This window comes from Aptenodytes patagonicus, chromosome 12 (genome assembly GCF_965638725.1).
Source record: "Aptenodytes patagonicus chromosome 12, bAptPat1.pri.cur, whole genome shotgun sequence".
NCBI classification, from domain to species: domain Eukaryota; kingdom Metazoa; phylum Chordata; class Aves; order Sphenisciformes; family Spheniscidae; genus Aptenodytes; species Aptenodytes patagonicus.
This window is the reverse complement of record NC_134960.1, coordinates 6,731,044-6,745,350: the sequence shown is the minus strand read 5'-3', so window position 1 is coordinate 6,745,350 and position 14,307 is coordinate 6,731,044. Positions and strand designations below refer to the sequence as shown.

At 39.4% G+C, this 14,307-nt stretch overlaps 1 protein-coding gene across 3 annotated transcripts in view; it reads left to right on the top strand.

Annotated features, from left to right (window-relative positions):
* Window positions 1-14,307, top strand: part of RNF130 (ring finger protein 130) — a 56,016-nt gene that overhangs the window by 26,936 nt on the left and 14,773 nt on the right. For 2 of the 3 annotated variants that reach the window (XM_076350149.1, XM_076350150.1), the window contains exons 4-7: window positions 814-885; window positions 2,719-2,801; window positions 9,714-9,810; window positions 10,867-11,071. In XM_076350149.1, coding sequence (XP_076206264.1) covers window positions 814-885; window positions 2,719-2,801; window positions 9,714-9,810; window positions 10,867-11,071 — 457 coding nt within the window. Of the gene's footprint in view, window positions 1-813; window positions 886-2,718; window positions 2,802-9,713; window positions 9,811-10,866; window positions 11,072-13,126; window positions 13,221-14,307 lie in introns of all 3 variants that reach the window. The other variant, XM_076350148.1, reaches the window with a different exon arrangement.

Genomic DNA, 14,307 nt, shown 5'->3' with positions numbered 1-14,307 from the left:
ACATGAGCTTTGTTCCACTCGGTGCCCCGTCTCTGGGATCCCATGGACGAGCTGGCAAACAGCCATTCTTTGTTGGCTGGGAACTGGGCATTGCAGTAGGAATCAGCACTTGAATTGCAGAAATGGCTCCTTCTGTCCAACAGTGGTGGTCATAAAAACAGCATAAACAACAAAAAAATAGCTTGGCGTCTGCATTCAGATTGAGGTTCATCTTCAAACCAGTATTCATTTCAGCTTTATTTAAGTCTGTACTGGCTTATTTAGATTTTGTGACCCATAATTTTTTTCTTTGTGAGGTCCTGGTAGTTTGAGGTAATAGCAAGAGAGAAACTAGGTTACAATGAGAGGATCTCTTATGTCTCAGAATAAGATCAGCCTGCTCAGGCGAGGAAAAAAAAAAATAATTCAAGCTTAAGAAGAGAACAAGGTGTATATTACAGCACATTGAATAAAAAGCAATATGAACAGAATGTAACGGAAATCATCGGGAGGGCATGTTGCTTCAGCTTTTATCCTGTGGGCTGGGTTTGATTAGTTTTGTCACACAAATGTTGGATCACTTTTGTGGACTTTTATACAGTCCATGAGGTTTATGCCCATGCTTATCGAGTGCATTTGTGGGCTCAACTGTTGGGGTTTTTTTTCTTCCTGACAGATCTCTGTGTGCTTTGCTGTGTATGCTTTTTGTCTTATGTGTTGGCCTACTGCCATAGTGTGTATTGCAATGTATTGAGCCCAAATAAGTCATTATAAAGGACAGTAATGAAGCTTGATTATCAGGGTTAATTTGTGTTTTCTTTGTCACTTTATTAGCGTCGTCTTGGAGATGCTGCTAAGAAAGCCATCGGTAAATTGACAACCAGGACAGTAAAGAAGGGTGATAAGGTATAATAAGATTTCAACACAGTAAACTTGAGCATCATGTTTAATTTTTGCCAGGGGAAACAATCTCAGTTTTTCCTGCTTCTGATTTATGACCTTGTCTTCCTTGTTGGAGGCTTACTTTGTCCTGTGGCAAAGTATTTTGTGTAACTTTTAGTATCAATGTATTGTGTAAGTCTGTACACTTCAAAGAAGTTTTTCTTGCTTAAATACTACTCGTGCTCCATCTGGCAACTGTGACTGAGAGTGGTTTTGTGTGCTAGCTCGCTGGGGGGGGTTGCTGGTAGGAGTACATAGGGCTAGCATTGTTTACATGGAATTCTGTAAGCTTAGAATCATTCCATATGTAAGTTGTGTAAAGTAAAAATAAACTTAAAAGACAGGAAATAAAGGACAATCTCTTATGTAAAATATGAATATCCAGTAATCTGAGGGGGAGTATAAACAGGTATTTCATTAAAGATAGTAAATGTTACGCCAAGAATATTTCTTGCCAGTATACAAACTAAAATATATGGTGCGTTAAGTCCTAAACTTTTTCCACTTTTATGAGCAGTACTGCTTTGTCTTTGATTCTGAAAGGAAAAAATAGTCACTTAATCTTGCTTAATTTTTGCTCTTTAATTTGCAAAAGGCGAGGGAATTCTGGCTATGATTTGATTTTTTTTTTGAGAAGATTATTTCCTTGGGCCTTTTTAGTGTGATTCTTTTTATCTTTCTTATCAACACTATCAGCAATGGAAGATTGGGAAGTAATGGAAAAATTTGCTTCCAGAGAGAAGGCAGAAAAAATGTCTTTCTGCTTCTTCCTCCCTCCCTGTGTAGTTTTATTTCAAGGCAGCCTACTACACTAAATCTTTTCTGTGGGTATGGGAGTACATATGGATAATGGTAACTTTTCCATATTAAAAGAAAAGATGCTGTCATCTTGACATCATAAATTCAAAACTGGCAAGTGACGTGTAGGTTGCAGTACAGACAGCATGAGATGCACACGCAGGTGAACAGAGGGTAGAAGAAAACCTGTCCTTCATCAGAGCAGCCCATCGGGATTCTCTGCATGCAGCACTGACTGGTGCTGACCAGGGAGTGGCTATTGTCTTGCTGTGGTTCCTGTCTCGGTCTCTTGCTAGTAGCTTGCTGGCATTGAAAAGAATAATGAACTTGAACTAAGAGAAGGCACAGTCTATTTTGTGTTACAGGCCCAAGCATTTTAAATACATGCTGCTGCCATATCTACATCCAAATGAAGTCAGCCCTTTTTCATTAGAAATTTTAAATTATCATTTTTTAAAAAAATAAATAAAATCATAACTTCAGGAAAGCAGAGAATAAGAGAAGAGTCAGTCAGTGATCCTCATCTTCACATCTGGATAAGAATGATGATAATGCTGCAAGTAAGCAGCAGACAAAAATAAAGGACTACTCTGAAATAAGTAAAAATTGCTAGGTCTGGTTATAAAAGGTAATTCTAGGATTCTTATCCTGCCAAAAAAGACCCTGAATAAAATACGAGTTTTAGCTCCAAGCTGAAGTAAAGCCTCTAGGAAAATCACCGCTATATTTTATAGTGATTCAACTGAATATTAGAATCATCTCAGGCCTTAGCCTATGTTTCAAATGATCATTTACCAGCTCCAAATGAGGGGAGAGTTTTGTATGTATGAGATACTTTTCTTTCTCAAGACATGTTGGAATATAATAACCCGGTCATTGGTTTTGTATCTTCTTAGTAACAGCCACTCGGCACAATGCAGTTCATGTACTAGTCACAACTACTTTTACATTTGTCATAGCCTCAACTCTTGACTTGAATTTTCATTCTATTCATTTTAGGAAACAGACCCAGACTTTGATCACTGTGCTGTCTGCATTGAGAGTTACAAGCAGAACGATGTTGTTCGCATTTTACCATGCAAGTAAGCTAGTAAAGTTGCTTTGTTTGGAAACTATTCTTTCTTTGTGCTCCTTTGCTTCATTTCATGTAATATGTGCGTTGTAATTTACAGACACATTTGTTAATGTTTTCAGTCCTAATAACAGCCACTTTATTTTAGACTATGATACCAGAAGGCGTGAAGGTGGGTGCTGACACTGTTATGACAGTGGAGATTAAACAAAAGGTTATGATCTTGAAGATGGGCAGTTTGGGCATATCAGCAGTGGAGCTATTAAGATTGTAAAGGGGGGGTGCAGATTTAAGGACCGAGCGGTGGGTAGACACAAAAAACTTAAGTAAAACGAACCAGGTACAGCTGCAGCATTCTGCACAACAGACGTGCAACATTGGCTGCTGGTTTCTGAAACAGTGTAGGAAACGGAAATGCAGTCTTTCCAACCTTCATACCTCCTCTGACATCAGTCAGCCACTGTGCTATCATCTATCTTTGGTCTCTCCAGCGCAGCGTGTTCTTGGCTTGTGCCTGAAGATTCATACTTGCTGGGTATTCTGCATTGGTGCTTAAAACGTAACAACTTCCTCCTCCTTGTATGCCGTTTTCTTGACACTTAGAGGTTTTCAGTTTCTTTCCATTCCACTTCCATTCTTGAGTTGTTGTGGGATATTTGCTCTTTAAGAGATGCTTTTAAGTGTTTTTCTACCTGGTGATTTGGTTTTAATGAATTGGTACATTTTGGTAGCCTTGAGCATTACCAAGGACATCTTTCCCTTGTATTCTGAGATTCAAAGCTTTCTCGTTATCTCCAGACAAAAAATACATGTAAGTTTTATGTTGTATATATGCAGCTAAGATCCAGTAATTTGGCCTGTGCTTGGTATGTAAATAGTGTTCTGCATGATGCTCTAGAAGCAACAAAGTCATGGTGTTGGAGTCGAGCTTCAGTCACACAGCAGCACATAAGAGCTCATTATTGGTCTTCTGAATCCTCCTGCAGGCTGCTCTGAATAGCTGGAATATTTTTCTTCTAATGCATAATGAATTTCTATCATCATAAAAGGAAAACAATATTATTTTATATCTTACTGATCAAAATGTGTGTGAATTCTACTTCTGAGGCCAGCAGTTTAATTCGGTTTACTTTTCTCTGTTCTTTACCTTTTGGACTGTGGGGAAACAATTAACTGTTTGAGATTCTCAGTGTTGTTGTTTAGTTAATATACCCTACAAATGTTTGTTTAGAAAATCCCGTTAAAATATTTGGGAATAGAAGAGCTTGGTCTCAGATCTGTAAAGATTTGGTAGCTTTTTGTCATACAGATGTGTGTGAATTTCTTTTCTAGAATTTGGTCATTTTTACTGAAGGATGATGTCCTCTTGCCCATAAAAATGTACTCCCAAGCGTTAAGTAAAGATTCCAGAGATTTATGTCCTATATTGTTATCTCAAGTATAGCTTGCATATGTGAATTAAGCCCTAGTCTTTAATTTGTTATGTAGAAGATTATTTGGAAATTAGAGGAGGAACTCCTGGAAACTGCACGCCAGTTTTGGACCACTAAGCTGATTTTTTTTTTTAAATTGCCTCTTAAGAAAGCTTCACTTGTGTAGTTCAGGGTAGTACTGTGAGGCTCAAGGATGTGGAATGGAGGTTTACAATCCCACTCCTCTGTGCCTTTCTCTTTGATACTGAACAGAGGTCAGAGGGAGGTCCTTGCCAACGGCAAGAGAATGAGTCTTCATCTGGTAGGAAAGCATCTTCTCCCACTAAGGACAACGCAAAATTGGGACTAAAAGTCAACTTCCTTAGTTAAACAACTGCCACTGTCCAAGCAATGGATATGTTGCTAGTATCAACAGATGTGATCAGACCATTTAACCAAGATGATCATTGATTATTTGTTTTTAAATTTAAAAAAAAAAAAATTAAAGTCCATTTCCTTCAGACACCTTTGAGCCACAGTCCTGCAGACAGGAAGCTCCCTGCTCTCAGGGATGGTTACAGCTGCTTCAGGGAGCTGGATGAAGGTGCACCTGGCTGCCATCTCAGCCCAACCTCCCCCATGCAATCTCCCATGTAAAGGAGATATCAAGGCTCTTGTGTAGATCCTTTTCTGTTCTGTTTTTCACAAGAATATAAGGTCAGTGTAGACTCAGGTTACATTCCTGCCGAAGGCTGTATGACAACTTTTATGTTCACTTTCTACTTCTCTTTTTTAAATCTCACTTTTCATCTGCTGCAGTTCAGCTTTGAGTTGAGTGCAAAACCATCTTGGCTAAACGGAAACATTGAGATAAATGCTTTCCACAAGACACTTTTATATTTGTAGATGAAGGGCCAACCAGTACCTGCAGATATGAGCCCAATAAATTTCAGACTGCATGTGAGACTTTTCAGTCTTCAGCATCTGAGATGCTTCTCCCTAAATCTTGTTTTGGAGGTTTAATCCCTTTCTACTTCCTGATACTTCAACCTCTCATTTTAGTGCAACATGCAAAGTTAGTTTTAAAAAAAAAAAACAAACCACAACACAAAAAAAAAAAACCCTACAGTAGTCTCTAAGCTGGATAAGGAAATAAATTGCAAGAAAACCATGGAGAAAATGGCTCCACCAAGAGGAAGCAAATGAAAGGCTAGAAGTTTTTCTTACTGTGCCTGTTGAGGAAGCTATAATCATTAGACAGTAGGAATCACTGACATATGACATCCTTGCTGCTTTCATCAATTTAAAAGTAGCATTTCCCTTTGGTACCACAATTGTTCTCTGCAGTTAAGTATGGTCTGTCACTCTGTGCCTCAGCAGAGAAGAGTCTGGTGTGGGCAGACACACAGCACCTAAAATTCTGTAGTGAAACACCATATTTGTGATGTAAAGTTTTGTGGCAGGTGGGAAATTGTGGCCAATTTAAGAATAAACTAAAATGAAAACGATTGCAAACAATGCAGTTGAATTTCTATTATTCATTTTGTGCTTCAGAGAGAAATACGTTCAGTACCAGCAGCCTATGGACATACCTATAGCTTTTAGTGCACAGAGGGATAAGGCAGCCATCTGTCTCAGACTTACAAGCCTGAGGAATGTCTCTTTTGTGAATATCATTATGTAAGTTAAAAATAAGTAGTGTAAGCAAATGTCAGAAGGATTCTAGCAAAAGACAAACCTCATGGACAGTTTCCTTTATTCAGATAGTTTTACTTTACCATCACACTGCTGCATCTAGGAGATGAAGGGGTGCTGGGTGAAAAGTGATCAGGAGGGGGTAGTGTGAAGGACTAGTGAGAGATAAGGGAAGGGGAGAGAGCAAAGTGACAGGTTAGAGAAAAGCACAGAGTGACATTGGAAAGGGCAGAAAGACAGCCTGGGAAGGAGGGAATTTACAAGGTAGAAATAGAATTTAAGTAGTGAATATGTTAGAATTTGAGTCTTTTTGAGTCAAATTCTTGATATTTCCTGTACTGGGCAAGAAGGGGGAAAGTGACAAAAGCAACTAAGCCAGGTGTCCATCAGTTTGATTCTGTACTGCTGCAAATAGCTTTGTTTGTTTTGTTAAGAGCAAGTTAACATAATATCTCAGTGCCATCCTTTCTGCTTACTGCCTCTGCAGTAATGCCTCTGCACCACCCCCATTTTCTCTGCTACCTGCTTGCGAGGGCAGTCTCTCTCTTCCCCCAGCAATACTACGTATTTGTGGAAAGCACTGAGGCTGTTCTCCCCTGGCATTGCCTGCTGGGGATGGAGACATGGCACCTTCTTCCCCGCCACAGCAGGCCAGACATCCCTCTTCAGCTGTGCTAGCTGTAATGGGCTGTCTGCAGCAGGGCAGGAATGACCTGGGTGCTGCTTGCCAGCCGGGCTGGGAGGTTTGTACCCCAGGGCAAGGAGAGCAGCTGCCTCCAGCAGTAGCCAAAGATGCTACTTTGCAGGCAGCATGTTGATCAGGTCCCTTTGGTGGGATGCTGCACTGAGAGCAGGGAAGTGTGGTGAGCTCCTGGGAAATAGCACTTGTAAACTCATTCAAACCCTTCTTCTTGTGTGACATGCGAATTCGGAGGCATTACACCACTGAAAGGGATTTCTAACTCACTTTTTCTCTGTGAAATGCTGCAAAGAAGCTGTGTTGTACAACAGAGTCGGCGTTACGGTGTTTATTACAAGCTGGAGGGCAACTGGCTTGGGTATGCTGACAGAGTGGAAAAATACCTGCAGGTCACCTGTTTGGAGTTACGCCTGCATGGGAGACTCCTTCAGTGCTACCAGCCTGGCTGCTGGCCATGGCTGCCGGCCATAGTTCCTCCAGCCCCAAGGCTGGAGAAGCAGCAAAAGCTGTGTCACAGTTGACTCCCTGGTGTGTGGCTCCTGGGGGAACGTCGTCAGCTGCTGTGACCTAGAGCAAGTCGCTAGGAGCTCTTCAGATTTGTCGTCTTGGAAAACAAGTGACAGAAATATGAAGATGGAGAAGGTTTATGATAGCAGAAATGCAAGGGCTTACTTTGTCAGACTGAGTTTTTAAAATAATTCATGTGTTTACTATTTTAATTGCTGTATAACTGCTTTTTAACTCTTGCAAGCAGCGAAATCCAGACAGAGCCTGAGCCACGATGATGGTATCAGCAAGCTTTTTAAGGAGTAGATAAACTGCATAAGTAGTAGGCAGAGCCATGCTGATCTAAATCAATAAATAACCTTTGGGGAACTCCGCTTTTTTGAAACACATTAATAAACATCCTTGAAGGTTTAGGAACTAAAAGCAAAGAATTAAGAGGTCACAAAAATAGTTGAGCTGTTTTGGTGCACTTGAACTATATCAAACTGCTAATGACTCTTTAAAATAACTCATAATATTTAGCGGATGCATGTTGGCATCCATATCAGTTGCCTGCTTCACTTGATCTGAGTGCTTCTACAGCACTGATTAGCCGATAACGATATATTAAAGCTGTTTGCATGCTTCTGTGGAGTCTTGATGTCTGCTGTTTCCCAAAATATTAGATTTTCAGGTTTGTCCTACTTTAAAAACCAGACTTTAGAATCTTAAAAGGAAACATAAGCACCTAAAAGCCATAATTTGCCTGACATAGAAAAATAGCATCTCTGTATGTTTCAGAAGATTTCAAACCATTTTCTGTCACCCAGGATTTCTAAACATGGATTCCTGTAGTTTTGTGAGTAATAAAGGGAATGCATTAAGATCTAATAACGATAGAAGTCCGTTTATATTTTGTGCAATTATTTGAACAGTAAGCAGTGTATATATCCTGTTTTTCATGATTGCTGTGTTGCTAAAAGACTCAGTCCAGCAAAGTGACTAGCTGAGATTCTGTAAGTTTCTATTCCTGCAATATCTGGGATACAGATAAGCAAAGGTTTTTTTGCTCCCTGTCCATCTTCTGTTGACTATGTTATACTCTGTAAATCTATGCATCTTTATTTAGTACAGGTAGGATACGTAGTTGTAGCTGACTGGAACCTAATTATGTTGGTGTACTTTAGTCCCTCCATCAGACTTAGTAGCCATAGACAAAAAAATTATATACTGTCTTTTTCCATGTTTGTTAACAAATTCATGAGGCCTTTTTGTCCAGTCACTTTCCAGACACTTAAAAGAGAATTATCTGGTAACATGCCTCATTTGGTCTCTGGTTTTAAAATCCCAAGGGATAGGGAGCAAAGAAGTCCCAAACCCTGCGATGAGCTTACTGAGGCACAGAGCAGCAAGTATAACCTGAGAAAGGAGAGGATGGAGAGTATCACAACTTTATGCTGCCTTGGGGGCATGCCTGACCTCTTACAGACCGTGCTGATGCCTCAAATAGATGGCAAGAACTCCTTGTTCTGCCACTGCTCCTTCGCCTGCTGGTTTCAGATCACAGCTCTTTTCCGCTGGCTAAGCAGCCCTTGTAATTGCTAATCTTTGTTGTAATCACCAGTCTGTTGTGTTTGGGTGTGCTTGCTTTTACTGGCTTTTTGCTCTGCAGGCAGTACCACTGGAAGTGAAAGATCTGGGTTCTTATCATAGGCAGTTATTCAGACTAGGTTGTTATGAGTATTTGCTAAAGGTATATTGTGTAGAAAGTCTAGTGATATCCATTTCTGCCATGAGTATACTCTGAAAAGTTCTTTGCCTTTTGAAAAGCCAAGAGGACATTTCCTTTAATTCCTTCAATTTAGATACGTTGTTTTGGTCTCTGCGTAGCCCTTCCTTGTTATATTGGTTTATATCAATCCTAACACTGTTACATCTATATTCATGTATGTGACTAAGATTTTGTATGCAATGTAGGTGGCAATTCAGACTGTTCTCTATTGCAGAGTTCCCTGCTGTGCAAGTAGAAGCCCAGTTTGCCTTTTCATCTTTGAAAGATTCTTCTTTTTTTTATGACCATATAATGATGGACATGTTTTCCTTCCTGATATCAAGAAATACTTAAAGGATTGTGGAAAAAGCCGCCTTTTTACTTAGATGTGATAACTATAAAAGCCCTTTCAAAATCAAACATAAGCGTGTTTGGGTTGGTTGCACTGACTTTTGAATAAAATTGACTGCTGGTGGATCTGTGCTCTTCCTACCCAATTTATGGCCAGGTTCTACACAGAAATTGAGACAAGACTTTACACAAGGTTATGGTGGGGACTTTGTTACCCGTGTTCTTCTGCCCATGTGTGTACTCATATCCACAATAAAGGGGGGGTGGAGGAATCTTCCTTTTAAGTGTTTCTTCCTAGTTGAACTATTAGTAAAGGGTGGCAACAACAAGCAAGAGGTTTTGATTTTTATTATTTTTTTCTTATTGCAATCAGCACAGAATACTGGCAATTCCAGAATTTGTTCTGCTGGCTTAATTAAAGAAACTATCTAAAAGCTTGTTAAAGTCGTTCTCACTGTATAAAATAGAATTGTTTGCAAATTATGTATGTCTTGTCTGTTCTTCTAGGCATGTTTTCCACAAAGCCTGTGTGGATCCGTGGCTTAGTGAGCACTGTACGTGTCCAATGTGTAAACTGAACATTTTGAAGGCACTGGGAATTGTGGTAAGTTGCACTGTTGTGAGCTCATCTTCCTCCCATGTCTGAGACCCAGAACAGGAGGAATAATTGTAGGGGAGAAAGGGAGAAGGGTGTTCCAATACCCTTAGTCAGAAAGTGTTTGGGTGTTTTTTACCAATTTCTTTGCTGCTGATAAAGCTGATTTGTTGTTGTGGTTCCTTTCCCTGGTTGGTCATTGGGAATATATTGTTATATTTCCATTTGTAACAATTTCTTATCTACTGGAAGTCTACTAGGTTCTCTATAATCTTCCCTTTTCTCAACTTCTTTCAACCCTTCTTTGTTAAATTTACTCTGTAAATCTCTTGTTCTTGTTGTGGTCTCCTGTAGACACTCTTTAAATTTGTTTACACATTAAAAGCCATGCCCTAGCTGAGGCCAGCGAGCTTTCCTCAAGCAGCTCATGGCTTATGGGATCCCTGAGGACTGCTTTTGTTGACCAGTTCACAAAGGGATAGAAGTGAAGAACCTCAAAGAGGATTTTTCCATCTTTCCCATATGAGGAAAAAAAATCATAAGGTGGGAGCGATGCTCTTTTCAGAAGAAAGACATAAAGAAAGAGAAGAGCATATGAAGATAATGTCCAAAGCAGCTTTTGAATCAAGCCAGCGAGAATAATCAGGCCTCCATTTTTAGCTGTGTCAGTTGCAAATTTGCACATTTTCTAAGAAAGAGTTGCAGATATACTGTGGATGACCTATTTTTGCAATTAATAATATACCTGGATTTTTAGAGGAGGATACTGTGGAATTCAGTGCATGTCATCATTGCTCGTGGTAGTAAATCATACAGGCATAGGCTATGATACAAGCATATTTGAGTCCCTTTCTTGAATCTTAATCCCATTTCCTGCTTCTTTCTCCACCTCTTTAAAGTGGACTGAAGGAGCAACTTTGGATAGAACTTGCTAATTCGTGTGTTTCTCTCCTGTGAGGACAGCCATAGTGGCTGAATAGTGTGTATGTGTGGTTTTACTCAGTTTATAGGTTTGCTACATGTAGAATATTCGCCACTGTGATGTGGAATCGCTTGTTTTTCCAGCCAAGCGTGCCATGTACAGACAATGTAGCCTTTGACATGGAAAGGCTCACCAGAGGCCAGCCAGCTAGCAGGCGATCAGCACTTGGCGATTTTGCCAATGACAGCTCTCTCAGCCTGGAGCCCCTGCGCGCCTCTGGGATGTCACAGCTTCCACAGGACGGAGAGCTAACGCCAAGGTCAGGAGAGATCAACATTGCTGTGACAAGTAAGTTTTCTTTGGCTTCCAGTACCGTTCTATGGTTCTCTCGGTATGTGGCACTTGCTTTGCTGTAGCTCCGTGCTGCAGGGCCATGATGAAAGATTTACCTGCAGGGACAAAGGTGACCTCAGTGTCCCTGTAAGAGGCATAACGCTCTGTATTGAAACCGATAACTCTACGTGCAACAGTGCCAACACTTTCATTATTAATGGTATATCCATTTCGATCTGCATGCAAAGAACACTGGATGAACTAAAATGGCACCAAAATAACCCTCCTGAATTTGGTAACCAGTAGGAGAAGCTGGATTGCCAAAACCATTATTCACCCTTTCAGAATACTTTATATGCAATAATTTATACAAATATAAATATTTTAGCTGATTACTATTTCTGCAGACATTTTTTCCCCTGAGAACATTACTACTGGAATTCTGACGTCTTAGTAGATGGTGGTTCTTACAAAATTTGTGAGTTAAAAAAGTATTTGATGTACCAACATTTGAGTATTGTCCAAGTGTTTTATGACATCAGAAAACTGTTCCTGCACTGCTTGCAAGCTCTTATCCATAAGAACAGCATGGGAAATTTCCACTCACTGGATTTTACCTAGCGTTTTTAATGTATAATAGCACTATAATGAATATAATATGTGTGGAATTGCATCATTTTTCCATATGCTGTATAGTCTCAATTTGATGCATGAATGGTTGTTTTTCTGGCTGAATTGCAAAAAGAGAATCCATGCAGTACAACAGTCTAGTTTTCTCCTTGTATTTTGCTTATGTGCATCTGTGATCTGCATTTTGAACTTAGGGGCACAGTTTGCCACTGATACATGTATCTGTAACTGATACAGTCCATTAGAGTGTTTCATTAGATGCTGTAGCAAAGTAAATGTCTCATTAAAAAAATCTCATCTTATGAAACACATAGTCCGTATCCAGAAATGTCCTGATCTGAGAAGGAAAAATCCACATAAAAAATCTAGATTCTTTACAAAGCCAGTAAGTCACTTTGTCATGCAGTGTTCGACATCTGATTCATCTTGTATTCAGCTCTATTGAACGGAGAGCAAATCTGTTGGTGTGCTGCTTTTCTTGTCATGGGTGGGAAAACTCTAGTTTAACTGAAACTTTCCACTACTTGGTTTTACAGAAAGTATTTTTACTGTCTGTTCCCAACTGTAGTACTGCTCTTGCACAGATGGGATGGCAGGGTAAAACAAGAAATAATCAGCAACAGTTCATTCTGACAATGTTTATAAAATAAAGCTTTAGAAAAGGCTGTTCAAATGTTTGGATTTTATGGATGACACATGCATTCTTTGATGCTTGAGAGTTAAACCAAAAACCATATTCAACAAAAATGTTTGTATTCCGATCTATTACTATGTGCCAAATTGATTTTGAAGAGGGAGAACTTTTGAATAGTGAACATTCTTTAGTAGCCTTCTTTATACTACTTTTTTTAATGTGTCTGTATGTATACACTAATGTTTGAAATTATTTTTCTATGTTGTATTCTTGTCTATTAAATAGGAAACTCCAGTTATGTTTTACTGTTGAACAAGCTATCCTATATTTTTGTTTTTTTTTTAAAGTAACACTATAGCATTTATTCAAGAGGGAGGGGGTGAAAACACAAATTAAGTGTGAAAGTATACTGGGTGTGCTTATGTCAAGAGCTGCATCTCAGCAAATCTAAACCAACCCTGACAACCTTTTCTGACTTGGGGGCGGACAGACTTTTCATTACATTTTCCCTTGTTCCTGCATTTCACTTTACATTGTTAAGTAATCTTTCTTTATCACTAACCCTTGGGCTCAGCCAGGAAATATTGTTGTGCCATGCTTTTTTTCCACACCTCTTTCCACTTCTTCTTTGCTAGCCTTCTCCAGTCAGTAACTCTGTGGCTAACCTCCTTCTGCTTCACCTCCTGGTGCCAGTCATGGCTTAGAAGCCTCTTGCCTTCCGCCAGTGGTGTTTGAGGGAAATATTGGCATCGCTTTGACATAAGCCTTCTCCCACGAGTGATTTCCTCCCTTTCCTTTGTCAACAGAAGAATGGTTTATTATTGCCAGTTTTGGCCTCCTCAGTGCCCTTACACTCTGCTACATGATCATCAAAGCCACAGCTAGCTTGAATGCTAATGAGTAAGTAAATATTCAGATGTTTATATTTCTGTGGGTGTGTGTCATGGACAACATTGGGAACAAATACCAAGAGAATAGAGAAGGGGAAAAATGCAGTTTTCAAAGAATCAAATGCCTTTTCTGCTTTTCTCAAATGTAAGCCTCTCTGTTAACAGTAGGTTCCAGGGTAACATCTGAAGTCCCTCTTAATTTATATTTAGCTGGATTGTCTGAGGAAATCTCCTTGCTAAATGGAGACATGGAATGGGGAAAAGAGAGAATATTTATATTCAGTTTTTGATCAGTGGTCTAGGTAAACATTAGATTTCTACCATTAAATCCCCATGTTCAAAATTCGCCTGGCAGAGCCAAAAACTACTACCATCAGTTGCCTTTGACAGTTTTCACCTCCATCTTCGTAGTCAAATTTCGTATTAAAAAAAAAAAAATCTGTATTCCTAGTTGGTACACTTTCAGCTAAGAAAAAAGGTATTTAAATAGAAAACTACCTTTTTGCTCTTAGGAGAGGGAGAGATGAAAGCAATGAATACACTACTGTTTCTTCTCTCAAGTGAAGAGAGCAGACCAGTCTTCTGACCTCTCATGTTAGTATGCTTAAGAATTGCAGTCAAAAGAGTGCTTAAAGATATCCACACTTCTTAATTTTTGTAGACACCCCCAATGCCTCCCTTCAGACAGGCTGGACAAGAAATGACTCTAGCACATGACTTTCAATCTTTTTTTATAGTTCTGTGTGTGGGCAAGTATAAATTTGTTCTACAGATGTATTAACTAGGTACATCTAGCTATTTTCATTTAGGTGTACGGAACATCTGGGCTCATGATATATATTTAATAATTTATTTATTTGGGAAGGGAAAGTGTCAACATCTTTCTTTGTCTCTGAACATCTTGACGCAGCTGAGTTTCCATTAATGTGTTGATATCTCACCAAAGTGGGGTGAGATTCAAAGCCAGTCTCCTGTGCAGCCTGGAAATGTAGCTTTATAAACATAATTTCCTTTTTTTTTTTTTTGAGCTAAGAGAAAGAAGTGCTTTTTTTACTTGCTGTTTGGAAAGTATAAGGTGTCCTTCTCAATAAGATGGA